Genomic DNA, 16,012 nt, shown 5'->3' with positions numbered 1-16,012 from the left:
GACAACTTTCTCTGTGATAATCTTAATTATCCAGAGCTTATAATACTATGCACACAGCCAGATTTACGAACAGGAAGAGATGAATTGTGCAGAAAAAGAAAGAAAAATATGGGAATAAGACTTGTGGACGGGGGATTGTAAAGGATTAGTTAATTCAGTAATGAAACAAAGATGTCAGTCGCCCCTCTCATGCATGAAACACAAGTTTTTGCTCTTTAACTTAAGGGTTTTAATTTTTACGGCTGCTCTGGTTCTTTTGTGTGAGTGTCACAGTGAAGCTGTGTGTTGACCTCGAGGTGTAAATGAGTGAGAGAGAGAGAGAGAGGGATCTTAATCCCCCTTCACACACATCTGGACCTGCTCATTCTGCTGCCCTTTCACATTTACACCGAGTTAAACAGGCGACGCCTACAGTTACGACAAAATGTTAACTTCACTCGGGGTTGTCAATACCTTCTAATGTCTGCTATTGATTCAGCCGTGTGTGTGTGTGTGTGTGTGTGTGTGTGTGTGTGTGTGTGTGTGTGTGTGTGTGTGTGTGTGTGTGTGTGTGTGTGTGTGTGTGTGTGTGTGTGTGTGTGTGTGTGTGTGTGTGTGTGTGTGTGTGTGTGTGTGCGTGTAGTCCAGCGCCCGAGCTGAGTACATATAATGGATTTTCCAGCTGATGCAGAGGTTGAGTGTAAGACATGCGATCACAGTGTTTGATTGGATGAGGAAAGTGGAGAGAAGGAGCGTGACAGAGAGTCGAGGTGGAATTCAGAATGAACCGGTGGTAGACGGTCGCACAGACGTATATCCGTGTCTTTTCTGCTGTCATCTTTGAAAAACAGCGTCTTGCAGCCCCGTTGTTATTTCTGCTGCCTGTTCTCAGCTTCTTCAGCATCAATCAGAGTTTCTTTTTTTTTTCTCCTCTTATTCTAATTTCTCGTTGAAATGAGGTCAGTTAAAATGCATATATTCTATTTTTACCTTTTATGTTTCTTAGCTCCAAAGTCTGACTTAAGCAATAACTCTCAAGTCTGACAGCTCTGAAGTCACCGTGTGAAAGGTGTAATGGAGTCTAGTTGCTTCCCGTGAACACAAATGCAAGCATGTCGATGATGGACTTCTGTCAAATAGCCGCACCTTGCCGTAAATGTGAGTTTTGGTTCTCTGGAAGAAGCAGAGGAGTTAGTTGATGGGTGAGCAGAAGCACATTTAGACGGGTAAGAGATCAAGGAGTAAAGTGGGCTTTTGCAGGAAAAAAATAAAAATAATTAAAGGATGAGATGAGACAGAAAAGTGGTGAAGTAAAAGTAGACGGGAGATAAAAAAGTGGAAAGATTTGAAAAATTAAAAATAAGGGCACATTACAGTTAACGGCTAAAGTGCTTAGTCCACAGCCTTCAACAAGCCGTAGCTCCGGATGAATACACACCAAATGAATCGTGTCTAAATCCTTCTGAACTCTAACTGACTGAACTTGGGCAGCGTGAGATAGATTGCAGCTGACAGGTAAAAGCCACGTAACCTTTCTTGCCTTACTTGAATTAAAACACTACGGCCATTTTTGTGTCAGATCTGGTTTGTGCAGGTGCCGTCGGATGATGATAGAACTCCACTTCTGGCTTGTAAAAAATATATTTCACTTATTATATTTAATGTTTTTTTTTTTCTTATGACATTTAAGGTCCTTATGCTTTTATTTGTTCACATTTACTCAATTTTAATCACATAAATGATTAGGGGTGACTATTGGCAAGAACCTCATGATACGATACGTATCACGATACTTTGGTCACGATACGATACTTATCAGGAAATTTAGATATTGCGATATAAATAAAGATGAAAACACAAGTACCTGTATATGTACATCAGATGATATTGATCAGAAACCAAATTCAGTCAAAACTATTTCATTCAAAACAGCCTCTCCATTTTATTAATTCCCATTAAATTCACTGGAATAAATATTGAAAATAAAATGAAAAAAGGATAAAGTACTGCATTCACAACGCGTCTAAACATGAATCTTTTTTTGCATCGATCTTTGAAAAATGGAAAAATCGATATTGTATTGGGTGGCAAAGTATCGCAATATATTGCCGTATCGATATTTTTACCCACCCCTACAAATGATTATGCACTTTAAATATTTTCAATCCAGGAATTTCACCATTATCTTCCATTGAAACAACCCTAATTACATGAATTGATCCCTGCCAGCAGAGATTTTCCTCACTGCCTCTAATCTCACGGACATAAAAGTGCTGCGTCAGCGACGGTGCAGTGCTCGTGAACCCGGCTGAGGTGAAAACCAGTCCTGAACACTCCTCAGCCCCTCCGGTTTGAGTGCAGTCTCGCCATTCACATGACTTATGTGGACATCGGCGATTAGGAAGCCGAGGAATCGCATTTGTTCTCTAAAATAACACTCTGGCTGGCCTGACAGCAGCACTGTGTTTTCATGGATCCACTTCCTGGTCAGCCCATCCCTTATTATTATAGATAGACATTGTGTTTTGCTCCAGTGAAGGATTGATACTAAATCATAACAACAAACTCCAACGCGCCCCCCGTTTAGGATGTTTTTTTTCTTCTGGTTCATTTTGACTGAAGTGCAGCCAGTTGGCAGGAGAGACGTATTACTAGTGAGTGTGTGTGTCGAGAGTATGGACTTTTCTTTTGCTTGAGTGATGGAAAGATAAATTAAAAACAACATATAAAACAAGCATGTGGTTATGTAGATATACGATGCAGTGGTGTTTACCCACTCTGCTGTATGATGGTGTCTATTATACGAGAAGTCTGCATGGTGTCCATTGTAACAAGCAGTTATTTTTTTCATCCTGCATAAACAGTTGAGAGCTCGGCAACAAATCTAATCATCCTACTGAAAGCAGGGATGTATAAAGGAAAACAATATTGAAAGAAATCAAAACAATCTGAGGGAAAACCCACTCCGAGACACACTCGGAGATATGTGAAGGAAACAAACAAAAAAAGCCCAGCCTTCAAAATGCGATGGCCGAGTCGTAAAACATAGTACCTTGTCCACACATTTAATTACAACTCATATCTCATTTTCCCGGATATAATTTACACCCTGACGTCAGAACTGTGGGTACGCTGACGGATGACTTAAAGCCTCCGGGACGCCACGGTTAAAGTTTTATTCGTCGCGGCTTTGAGTTATTCGGCTGATTTATAGGTTTACACGATGCATGTTTGTTTTAGGAGAACAGAATATTGATATTGGACGGTGGTCCTGCCGTACGGTGGTCCTGCTGGCTGCGTCAGACGGTGACCTCCAGCGTGCGCCGGTGTATGTATGGAAGTGGTGGATCGCTCCCTTTGGGTTGGGAGGGAAGTGACTGACAATCAGTCAACAATTATTATTTTAATGGCTTAGCATTGTATACATACATCATTACAAAGTACTGTTATACATGGCGTTATACAGATACAATAGATCTGTAATAGGGGGTCCCTCCACCAAGTCTTGGGGGGTCCTTGACCTCAAAACCTTGAAGACCTCTGGACTAGATGACATTTTTTCTGCTGCTTTGATCCTTTTATCTGGCTGTACTCGCATAACATGAGTACATTTTTCTCATTCCATCCAGAGGATGTTTGGCCTAAGATCACATACTTGAAGATATTGAAGCACAGAAATGGATTCAATGACAAATTCAGAGTCTTTATGAAGAACCCCTTCGTTGTTTACTTAAACTCGAGGATCTCTTTTCACTCGCGTGCAACGTTTTATATCTGTTCATTCCTAGAATTTTCTCTTAACGTTATCAAACGAATGAGTAGAGTGGAGTCGAGGACAACCGTAGTCAGAGTTCCCCTATTCATCCAATGAAGAATCACCAGGAACCCCCGAGACCTGTGGCTCCAAGTATGCTGTTCGCCAGCTGGAGGCTTTCACACACATTTCCACACACATAACACCACTCCGCATACATATTTACGATCTCGTGACAAAAGGCATCAATATAACAGCCATGTATCCAGCAGGTAAGCTGGATAACATCATAACAGCTTCGTGGCACAGACTCCTTTTTTTGACAGAAATTCACATTTGCTCACAATTTGAATATCAGATCACTTCAAAACCAACAACCCAGAAGTCCAACACATACAACCCTTAAAATCTCATATAATACATACATATAATATATGTACAATACAATAACCTCATACAATGGCCTGTTATCACAATATTATTCTGATAGAAATCAAAATGTGCAAAAACTCGTCCCATCCCGACTTGGTACCTCGTCATTGATTCTTCTCTTTAAATGATTAATAACTCGGAATGCTGTTTTGCGCTGACAGAACTCGTGACATTTTCTCATAAGCTCCGCCCCCCTGCATCAGCGCCACATAGTGTCTGTGTTTATGTGTTTGTGCTATGTTAGAATCTTCCTCCGGGTGCAAGGTAGCATTGAAAACACCACCGATTCTCAAGCGGAATGGATTTGATAGTGAAGCCCGATTCAACCTAATAATTAAAAAACAAAAGCGATGATATAATAGCTGCGACGCCCAAATGAGCGAGCGGCACCGACTCTAGTCGTACATCTACGTCGAGCCTAAAAAAAGAAACGGGGCGATGAATGATTCACCGCTGTTGTTCCTTTGTCGTGACTTGACAGCGGCCCAAGTACACGTTGTACTTGTAATCCACCCTCTAAATATTTGATGTTTTGAAATGTAGTTTGGATGGCGTCCCCCCTCCACACACACACAGACACACACACACACACACTCACACACACACACACACACACACACACACACACACACACACACACACACACACACACACACACACACACACATGCAGAGTTCTGGCAGGTCTTGTCACAGCCCCTCACCTCCAGTCCCACCCTGGTAGGGATATTAGGCCGTTTCCACTCATGAAACTTTCAGCAGGGCTGTCAGCGGGCCACGCCGCCGCTCCCGTCTGTTCTGCTATCTCCTTTTCAAGAACTGTGTCTTATTCTTCCCACGATGTTCTCTCCGCTTGTCGTCTTTCTTCTCTGCTCCTAAATGTACTCCCCTAGCCTATCTGTTCCTTCCCTCTTGCTCTCCTCCTCCTCCCTTGAATTACACTTTTGTAAGACGGTCCACAACCAAGTGGAGATTTTTGGGGGTGGCTTAGATTAATGGGATATGCTCCACAAAAGAACCCACAGCCACGCGTTGTCATCCTTTTCAGTGTGTGTTCCCAAACTTTAGCCCGAGGGACAATGTCCTGGAAGCTATTAAAACATTTGTAAGCGTGTGTTCCTTCCCTCGTCGCCATGTTTTTCCCCGTGTTTGTCTGAGCTCTTTACCGGGCCTTACCTCCGCGTTTCCCCGCTTGATAGATTATTTAGGTGTTGCATGGGACCCTTTTCAACATGACAAAAATATGCATTATTCATAAATGTCTACACACACACACACACACACACTGGATTTCCAAATGAGATTAATGCAGCTTTTTTTTTTTGACAAATGTCCTTAATGAATCAACACGGAACTGGAAGGATGTTGGGAACAAACACACCCAGAGACTCTCTCCAATGCAGATTATACACAGAAAGACCTTACACTTTGTCACTGTGTGTGTGTGTGTGTGTGTGTGTGTGTGTGTGTGTGTGTGTGTGTGTGTGTGTGTGTGTCTGTGTGTGTTTTCCAGGGGAGGTTTTAACCTGAGTGTTGTAATGTCTCCACTGTGGTCTTCTCTCTGCGGCGTGGCCATCTGTTCAGTAGCCCGATCCAGCACGAGGCAGCCTTCCTCTGTCTTTCTCTCCATCTCCCTCATCTTCTCTTCCTCTCTACATGCAGTCTCTTCTCTTTGTTTGTCTTTTGTGTGTCTTTTTTTTGTGTGTCAAGTTCGCCCTCGGCGTGTGATTCCTCTCCCGTTTTTCCGTGTCACTGTTTTTTTTTGTATTTGTCGCTTTTGTTGTCGAGTCGAGGAGGAGAGCGAGAGAGAATCACCAGCGATGTAGAGCGAGACGCGTTCAGACAGACAGACAGACGGACGGACAGACAGACAGGGACCAAATTATCCCTGTTGCGTGGAGCATGAAATTAGCAAGTAGCTCAGTGTGGCAGCATTAGCATGGCTGTTAAAAGGATAGTGTGACATTTTCAGCTTCTGAAATATGCTCCTTTTCCATATGAACGCTTGGATTTCCCAGGAAAGGGGGGGGGGAGCTGTGTGGCGTCTTTTTTTTTTTTTTTTTTCTTAGTGGCCATGTTTACAACCGTTGTGTAAGATGTGATCAAATGTAACAATTACTGGTGGGAAACAAATGGGGTAATTTACTGCAACAAGTCATATTTAGATGAAAAGCATAAAGGAAATTATGGTTTTGTGTATTGCTAACATAGTTCAGGCTTTTCTGAATGATCTTATGTGACTTTAAACAGTTTTTTTTAATCTTTTGAAAGGGTAAATAACTCTTTGAGGCGGAAAGGGAGAATGTCATATATCTCCCAAAACAATATTCCAAAAAGAAACCACAGATCTGTGTAACAAAACTGTTATTTTCTTCTTTCCTAACATTTCACGACCTCAACCTGACCTAATAACCTAACCTTATGTCAAATCATTATTATAAAAAACCTTTTACATTTTAGGCTCAGTAATAGGATTTAGTTTAATAAGAGCACGTTTCTGTAGAAATTATTGTTAATTAAACACAATGATCCTTTTCACATTTCTGTTCAAGTAAAGGATGTGAATCTTTCTACCTTTGACCTCAATAAGTTTTTAGAACTGACGTGTTACTTTGCTTCATCTTGACTTAAGTGGGCCATTTTTAGACACGTCTTTGTGTGCTGCATCTTCCAGCACTTTAGCTCTTTCATATTTTTATGTGGAAACGCGGGTCAAATAACGCAAAAAGCAGTGGAACGAATTTAATTAAAAGATTCATCTTTTGGGAAACTGCTAAAAGATTTAGTCCCTTCCAGGAGAGCCATTTATATATTTCTTTTTTTAACCTTACCATAACTTACATGCCTGTTTGTAAGAGATTTTCTTGGGAACTGAAGGACACACGTGGCATTATGGCATTAAGTGGTGCTACTTAAGATATAACCTTACTATTATTTTAGTATGATGTACATGCAATCCGCTACCATAGAAAAAAAAACATTAAAATATTCCATGGCCTTGAGCATCCAGCCAATAGATTAATTCTGTGTTGGTGCTATAGAGCTGCATGATGGCAACTAAATGTTTACATTCTTTGACTGCATTATTTGATCAGAAAGTAGAATTGTTTCTCTCAAGTGAACCCAAGAGAAATAACCTTTGCAGCGATTCAGACCTTCATATCTTTGTCAGACTGTGCAAGGGTTACCGCACACTTAAATATGAATAAAACACCTGCCGACGGAGTGAGAGGGAGATTGTGAGAGCGTCCCAGAGGGAAGTGGCCCTCCTCGCTCTTCCTGCCTCTCCGCCTGCTATCTGTAGTAACGCTTGGCCTTTCTCTAGTCATGGCCGACAATAAGACGGGCCTCCGCAGACGGGATCCCGATCGTGCACACGGCAGGTCTCGCCGTCAATAAATCAGCGTGCACTCGCGCATAAGTTTCACCTCTCTCCGTCACACTCCTGCTGACATGGGCATCAATAACCCTCCCCGTTTCTCCTCTTAAACGTCCGGCTCTGACACAGTCCCAGCGTGAAATCAACATTACAAGTTTCACGAAGGCAGCGCTTATCGCCGAGTTAATGTATGTGTAGAACCACTAATGATGGACACCTGTGAAGTGTTTTCACCCTCCCCCCGATGCGTTTCAACACACACATAAACAATATAGGATCTGAAATGAACCAAATCCATGGCAAGTTGGGAAATCTGATCCTATTGTTTTCTGTTGCTTTGATTAACCTTAGTGCTTGGCAATTTAAAATGTAGCCTAAAGCAAGACGCGGCGTGGGAGAGAGGGGAGCAAACACAGGGATGGAAACGATGCTGAAGTTAATTTTGAATGTTTTTATAGCTACTTGTCTGGCATTTCCCCGTCTATAGGCCCCTTCCTTCCTATTTTTTTAAATGGATTCCATCAAAACCTGACGCCTGAGATATTAAACTGTAATTTCCACTTCACAATGTCCCTTCTTTGCCTCTGTTTAGTGTTTAAACTTAAACACCTACGCCCTTAGAGTTGGACTGCACCCATGAATCCGTGTACAGCTCGTAGTTAATGTTAATGTCTCCTGTCGCCCGACGCTACCGCAGCTACGTTCACATAATGTGAAAAGAGCTTTAAAATTAACACCCGAGTGTCGGCGCTTCATTGTATCTTATCAGTTTAAATCGGATCCTGCCTCGCTCCCTCATGCACCATCACCGTTTCTTCTTGCTTGGAGTCCTTCAGTCAGGGTCCCACCTCGGACTAGTCTGCTTCGGAGGGATGAGACTCATCAGACAGCTGATGCAGCAGTTTAAAGACTCTCAATCTGCATTTTAGTTCCTTTTTCCCAACATTCCTCCTCTCCCTCTCTACTCTAATGCACTCCCCTTTACCTCTTACCCCTCTCCCTATTGACTCCCCTCCTGTACCCCCGTCACCCCCACTACTTTTCATACACATGCTAATTTGCTCTAAAAGCTAGATGAGAACATTGACAATTTTCTTGCATTAAAAATGGTGCTAATGCTTTGCGTAGCTTAGCATAAAGACTGGCAGCAGGGGGGAACGGCTAGCCGGGCTCACTCCACAGTAAAGACAAACACCCTCCAGCACCTGTAATGCTCATTAATTAACGCATTAATTAACATGCAGCAGCAACAGCACTAATAAACGTACTACTACACGTGAAAATGTCCCTATATACCTGTTTTAAATATAGGTATCATGTTAATGATACACATACAATAACATTTAAATAAGCAGCGCCTCTTAAATCGTTTTATGTATACAGTTATGGATATAGACTCTCTCTCGCCACCTTTCTGCACAATTAAGTTAAAGATGCATTTGACGGATGTCTTTTTTAATGGTTTATAGGCAGTATGATAATTATCATGTATAGCTGATATGGGGAGGGCCCGATGCCAGAAACCAAGTTGTGAGCATCAAGTAAGACACATTGTCATTAGTTAGGCTGCAGCCAAAATAATTCCAATGAGCGGTGTGGAGCGCCGTGACAAATCCAAACATCAAGACAACTTGTTAGCAGACGTTGTTTTTGATAAAGAGGAATGGGCTTTTTAATTTGGGAATTATTCCTCACAGTCACGTTAATGAGGAAGGGAGAGAGGAGGCCGGGTGACAGGCGTCTGTTTGAACGACACTAGAGGAGGTGAGAGATTCTGAGAGAGGAGGAGAGATGGGGAGGTGATGGCAACGGAGGGAGAGACTGGATGTCAGAGTTTCACAGTCGCCCAGAGTTCATTAGTGCCCTGAACCATGAACCCTCACACACACACACACACACACACACACACACACACACACACAGAAACTCATAGAAGAAAGGAAATTAAAACTGTGCAAAGCCCCGGGGTCTGATAAACATTGTGCTCCCGTATGCCACTCGTGTTCTAACTCATCTGTGTGTGTGTGTGTGTGTGTGTGTGTGTGTGTGTTTGTGTTTGTGTGTGTGTTTGCTCGCTTTCTTCTGTTGTTTGGATTGTCGATGCAAGGTTAGACCAACAAGCCAATCACCTGCCAGTTTACAACTCGCATCACGCTACGCTTCACTGTTCACAAACACCACCTTTTTTTTTCTCTTCCATTCTCTATTTCCAGTACTCGCATCATCTCTCTCTCTCCCTCTCACACACACAAACAAACAAACAAACACACCAAAACACTCAGAGTTGGGAGATTTAGAAAACTGTGGTGTAAAAGTAAGAGGAAACCCGTACAACGCGGAGGCGTACGGAGCGTCGACAACACAGCAAACACAAGGGAAGCAACACTGTGAAGGAGAGATTCATCACCTAGATATTTTCTTATTCCCACTATTTCCGCACCGCGCCACGTCTCCGTTTAAATCTGTCTATCCCTTATTATTTCTTCCCCCTTCTTTCCTGGAGGGAATTTCAATTATCACAGCAGAAAGGCAGTTCCTGTTAATTCCTGCAGAGTTATGGCTCACTGTTACACACAAATGAGCGCGGTGGTTAAAGAGCAACACTTGCGGTCGGTTACTCAGACAAAGTGGAAATGACTAATGCTAACGCCCGCTATCTCATTTGCGTTGCCCGTGAATGAGGAGTAAAAATGTGATAAACATGGCTGAATTATTGGAACGTGTGCAACAGCCTCGGGCTCTTTTTATGAACTCACCTTGTGCCAAAGACTCTACAGAGCTCTATGTGCAATTAAAGAGTGCGTGGGTCAGTTTCCTAAAGCTCTAAACGACGCCCGGGTAGTAAAACGTGAGCGTTTATTTATGCAGCATTATTTCTTTACCGCCGCGTACTATCGAAGTAGACACATCAGAGAGAACACATGAATATATGCATGATTTCACGCTTTTAGAGCGTGAGTTGGGTCGTGCGCGTACAGTAGTCATTTCCTTGGATTTAAAGCTAAGATAATGTGCAGTGTGTGGGTAACTAAACCCCCAGACAAGCATGCCAGAATACATTCAGAAAAGCTCACACATTAAAATGCTCTTTTGATATTCTATCCCACCTTTAAGGGATGGAAGGGGGGGGGCATCTACTCCCTATTCACTTACATTTAAAAGGCCCTGGTAATTATCCTCCCTGTGATAGGGCTCCGGAGGAAAAAAAACTGAATAGAACAAGGAACATCTCATCCTTTGTCTCTCTTTAATTCCCCCGCTGATTGCCGAGTCATAAAAAAAAATGAGCCGCCAAACATAACGAGGGGCTGAAATAAAAAGCTGTGCAAAGAAGAGGGGATTTCTATCTTTCTTTGTCCCCTTACATTTCTGGATTGATAAATGTTTTATAGCCCCTTACTTTTAATCTCTCTTTTCCTTCTTTTTTTTGTTTGTACGGCAGACGAAATCCATCATGCAGAAATGAAATGTGATGAGAGGCTGGAGATGCTTTCCCTTCGATCATTAAGCTTCCATTTAAACGGCTGCATGTAACACGTTGAACTGAATCAACATTCTCTCTCTCTGTCTTCGTAGGCTGAACCTGAAGGCTTCTCCCATTTCCACCTGTACGTGTGCGCCGCCTTCCTGGTGAGGTGGAGGAAAGAGATTCTCGAGGAGCGGGATTTCCAGGTAATGTGCACAAAAGACACAGGGGGCGCCGTAAAGCTTTTATTTACATTAAGCCGTACGCGGTGTCATCCCCCAGCTGGTGGCGCTGATGGTGATATACTGTACCTCGGTCGTCCCCGGTTACGTGCAAAGATCCAAACAGACCGTGGAGCCGATCATGGCCTACATCTCTCTCCATTACGTCCCCCGGTCATTAACTGTGAGGTTCAGAAGTCGTTGTGAGTGCATTAGTAGATGACAGTAGGCAGCTGCCAGAAGGTGACTTTGGTTGCCAGCTCACCGGGGGCTTCTGTCTTTAACCGTAGCAACACGGTGTAACATCATCACATCCAAACATCAACGCTGCTCTCTGGTCTGCTCTCCTCTTTGCCTCCTTTCTGTCTTTATACATATATTATTTATTTCCATTTTTCATCTTCCCTTCGCTGTTTCGTGTCTCTACGTGTCTCCCTTCTTTCCCATTAGTCGCTAATAGATTTCAAATTGACCCGCTGTACTGATGTTAGTGAGTTTACTTTACTTTTTTCGATTCTGTAACTTGTAACCAAATTTCTATATCCATGAAATAAACATGCAATAATGCGAGTGAGACTATCTGTATTCTTCTGAAAGGTGAAAAAATAAACAGACCGCAGAATTACATATTTAACATATTTATTCTATAAAAAAGTAGCATAAAAGTAGTAATATTTTATGCTGAATACAAACATTTTTAACATTTTTCAATAGACTACATGCTGGCAGGGGAGAGAGTGTTTAAGCGTATTAAAACATTCAATTAAGAATCACGATTCATACGATTAAACACATTTATATTGATTATTGGTGAAACCAAAACGATTCTATTTATTTATTCTAGCAGATCGATGTAGTTGAATCGGTAGGATTGACAATCGATTAATCGAATGAATCGTTACACCTCTTCATACAGACCATTTGTTCCTGGTGGTGGTCACCTGACTGTGACTAACTTCTCCAGAGGGAGAAAAAAAGAATGGTTTGTTTTTATTTTGAAAGCACACTTTAGTGAAACGTTAAACCCCATCGCCATTAATCCAAAGACACAATGTTACAGATGATTAATTAAAGCTGAGTCTGCACAGCTCAACGCTTAAAGGCAATAAACACCTTTTGGAAATGGACACAGCAATAAACAATAGGTCTTCTATATCACTGGCATAGGAGTCAGGCTGCTTTCCAGAGTCTTTGGATAAGACGAGAAATGGGATTTATTTGTAAGAGACATTTTTTTTTCTCACATTATTTGAATGGAATTATTAATTGCCAATTAGGCAGCGTAAAAATACATATTGTTCCTCTGCACTGCCACTTGTTAACCAAGATTTTTTTTTGATAAATATGGAAAAATAGCGATTTCCCACAGTGTGTGAGTGAAGAAAGAGAAGTGCTATGAACGACACCTCGGATCACAGCGGCGGCGCTCGTGACTACCGCCGTCAAGCTGCTTCCTATTTATTAAAATCGCAGTACAGTTTCGTTATACGGCACTTGAATGAGAAACGATCTCAAGTTTTTCACCGTAGCTCCCCTCAGGTGGTTCCATCGACGCGAGGAGGGGATAAAACCAATAAGATTACGGCTGATACAGTCCATCTTTTCTGTCACTCCCACCCTGTAATAAATCAGACGGCGTCTTCAAAGCGAGGGGTTACAGTTCCAACACAACCTGTTTCAGATGAAGGCCGGTTGATTAAAGCTGATTCACCCACTGAGTGAGACACTGGAGGCTGTCGGGGCTGGAAGATGAGGCATCAACTGACTCATCTCTTCTTACTTTCATGCTCTCTCTCCCCCTCACCCCTTTTTTTTTCTCACCCAAGTTCAAATAAGATTGCTGCTTTTTGTAGGATTCCATTTCAGATTGAACTTTTTCTCTTTTTAATGGATTTCTGCAGCGTTTAGAGCCGTGCACACAGAAACACCTCGCTAACCTTTGTGTACTTTTAGTGCGTCCGCTCTTGCGAGAGAAAACTGTTAAAAGGGGTAAAAAAAAAAAAAAGAGAGAGAAAGAAATTATGGAAATATGAGCAGGACTTGGCAGGCGTGCTGAGAGCAGACAGAGCCGACGGGGAAGTCAACTGTAGAAGACTTGGAACATTTTAATGCATTCAGCCAGCTCCTAAACACCATCAGCTGAAGACGGCGAGGTCAGCTTCATTTTTTAATGCGTGCGCCCACAAGTATGCTAATAAAAAAAAATACACGTAATGTCCTCCTTTCTGCTCGTTAGCCCTGTTAGCAGCATGACTGTGCATCTCAACTGCTTGTTGCCATGGTATTTCATACATTCATGGTCACAAGAGGATGGATCCCAGTCCTCACTCAAGTTTTCTCTCATCCAGTGAAATTTCCCAGCATCAACTAGATGATTGCTCATGTTCCCAAAAGTAAAGTAGTCGTTAGTCACATGACTCATCTAAGACGATGCTCAAGATGCTGTCAGGGCAGACTTTTACTTTGAAAATCCACTATGCATGTAATAAGCATCTATAGACACAAACATGACCAAGCTGCCGTGTTTGCCACAGTGGTATGAAAGCGCGGTCGCCCGTCAGCCTCGGCTGTACTTTGCTTTTAGTGCTAATTAGCAATGAATTTTACATTATAGCTTTTTATTTTTTAGTCCGGTTTTAAAGTGCGTCTCTGCTGTTGGGGAAAAAAAACAGTTAAAATGTTTGAAAACTTAGTCCACCGTGGCTTTTCCCCCATCATGTACTCAGGCATGCAGCCCACAGTCAGTCCAAACTTCTATCTAGTAGGACTCCAGACTGCTAAATGATATAAGGATCATACAGTAGGAATAGTTTATACCACGCTCAAGAAAACACCTCCCTGGTATTCCAAAGGCTCTGTAGAGACGGTAAACTCCTGAATAGTGTCCTCCACTGCAAAGAGAACTAGGCTTCTATTTAAAACAGGCCTATATCAGCGGAAAGACTATTTCTAATTCCCCTTTTCATCGCATGTTGGTATAACCTCTCCCTGTTTTCTGACATTCTCCTGTTTTATCTTCTCTTAGTGCTCTTCTGCTTGTAAGTCAACACTTCATCTACGTTCAGCTGTTATCTCCTTACAAACAGGAGAACGCACCATCCCAATAGCATTCATACCATCACAACAACAACATCCACAAACACACACACACACACACACGTAATCAGAAACAACAACCAAATATCATCATGGCATTCTTGCCCATTATACAGCAAATGAGCTCTCATCGCATATTTGTTTGTCTTCACATGAAGTCTGTACTTAATGAAACCCGTGTGTGTGTGTGTGTGTGTGTCCGAGACTAGATTTAGATTAAAATAGTAAAATGTTTTTATTTAAAAAACCAAAACAACAAGCTTGTCTGCAGTTCTAAACGTTCTGTCAGTTGTCGACTGTTCTATAGCGGTTGTGGCTTTCGGGTAGAAAACACTTTGTTTTCACAAATCGATCAACCAAATCATTTTTCTTTTTTTTTTTGTCTAAGAACTTTTTTTTGGCACATGGATTAGCGTCAGCGTGGAAAGAGGGAAAAAAAGTAAAGATTTCTACTCTTGTCAGCTTTAGTAGTTTAATTCCAAGAGATTTGTGGCTGGGATACACTGAGCCTCGGAGTTCAAACGTGGGCCTGCCAGGTTCTTAAGGGCCTATTGAACAGCTCTTATCTCCACATGCTTTATCCAGCAACCCTCACAGCATCTCTTTCCTCTCATGTCTGCCTTTCTTTCTCCTCCTGTCTTTCCTGCATCTCCGTCTCTCTGTTGCTAATCCACAGTGGCTCGTTTTTTTTGTTACTCTTTATTATATTTTTCCTCCCTTTCTTTCCCACACATGGCACTTCATTATTAACACGATTAGAGAAGGCTTTGAGGGATGCAATGTGTGTCGGTCTGTTCGGTCCAGACTCAAGTCTGAGATACCAAGTTGGATGGATTGCATGAGATTTGCGTGGACATTTAAGGTCTAGTGAAGGATCTTAACTTTGCTCTGAAATTTCTTACAAATATTCATGGTCCAGAGAGGATGAACCCTACGGACAGTAATCGAAATTCAGGTTTTGTTGTATCTTTATCATGGGGTTTACAGACGTGTTTTTAGTTAAATGTCTTGACATCTTTTAAATTTACAAATTTTCTGATAAAAAAATAACGTTTTTACACGTAAAGCTTCTTTAACTCGTCTGCTGAAGGTTTGTGAGAGGAAACACGTGAGCCCTGAAACTGTCCAAAGGCAGAAACATGTTGGCAGTCAAAAAGACAATCCGGCCCACAAAATGCATTCACAACAACACGCCCTTCCAGCAATATAATAAAGGTTTCCAACCTGTTCTCATCATTCTGCTCATGATTATATTGCATTGCTGCTCCAATTTCCTCACGCCTGCAGGCTAACTTGACTTGTAGCAGCTAGTTATCACAGCACAACATTAACAACTTGTTGTTCTGCATTATGGTTGGAAATTACTGTTTTGTTGGATTTATGCTTTGCTGAGTTTGGAACCTGCGTTCTTTCTCCTGAAATGCATGAATTACTAACATCCAGGTTGGAAATTGTGAGGTGGATATAAAGGTTGGACATCTCAACTATAAATGTGTTTAAGAAAAGTTGTCACTGTATAAAAGTTGTGAGCCAATTGTCTTTAATGTAAAATGTGGAAATTGGGGAGCAGCAGCGTATGACAAACCGCTGGCGACTTAACATGCTCGGGGGTCCTGAGAGGGAACATGAATGATTGATTCATTTTAATAGTTTTAATTTAAAAAGAAAAAAAAACACACACACACA

The 16,012-nt window shown here is 41.9% G+C and overlaps 1 protein-coding gene across 2 annotated transcripts in view; it reads left to right on the top strand.

Moving 5' to 3' along the window:
• Positions 1 to 16,012, top strand: part of tbc1d22a (TBC1 domain family, member 22a) — a 100,943-nt gene that overhangs the window by 73,375 nt on the left and 11,556 nt on the right. For both annotated transcript variants that reach the window (XM_084038727.1, XM_084038728.1), the window contains exon 13: positions 11,120 to 11,215. In XM_084038727.1, the coding sequence (XP_083894853.1) occupies positions 11,120 to 11,215 (96 nt within the window). The remainder of the gene's footprint in view (positions 1 to 11,119; positions 11,216 to 16,012) is intronic.

Source organism: Eutrigla gurnardus (assembly GCF_963514095.1).
Source record: "Eutrigla gurnardus genome assembly, chromosome: 21".
Classification (NCBI taxonomy): Eukaryota; Metazoa; Chordata; class Actinopteri; order Perciformes; family Triglidae; genus Eutrigla; species Eutrigla gurnardus.
This window is presented reverse-complemented; position numbering and strand designations above follow the sequence as displayed.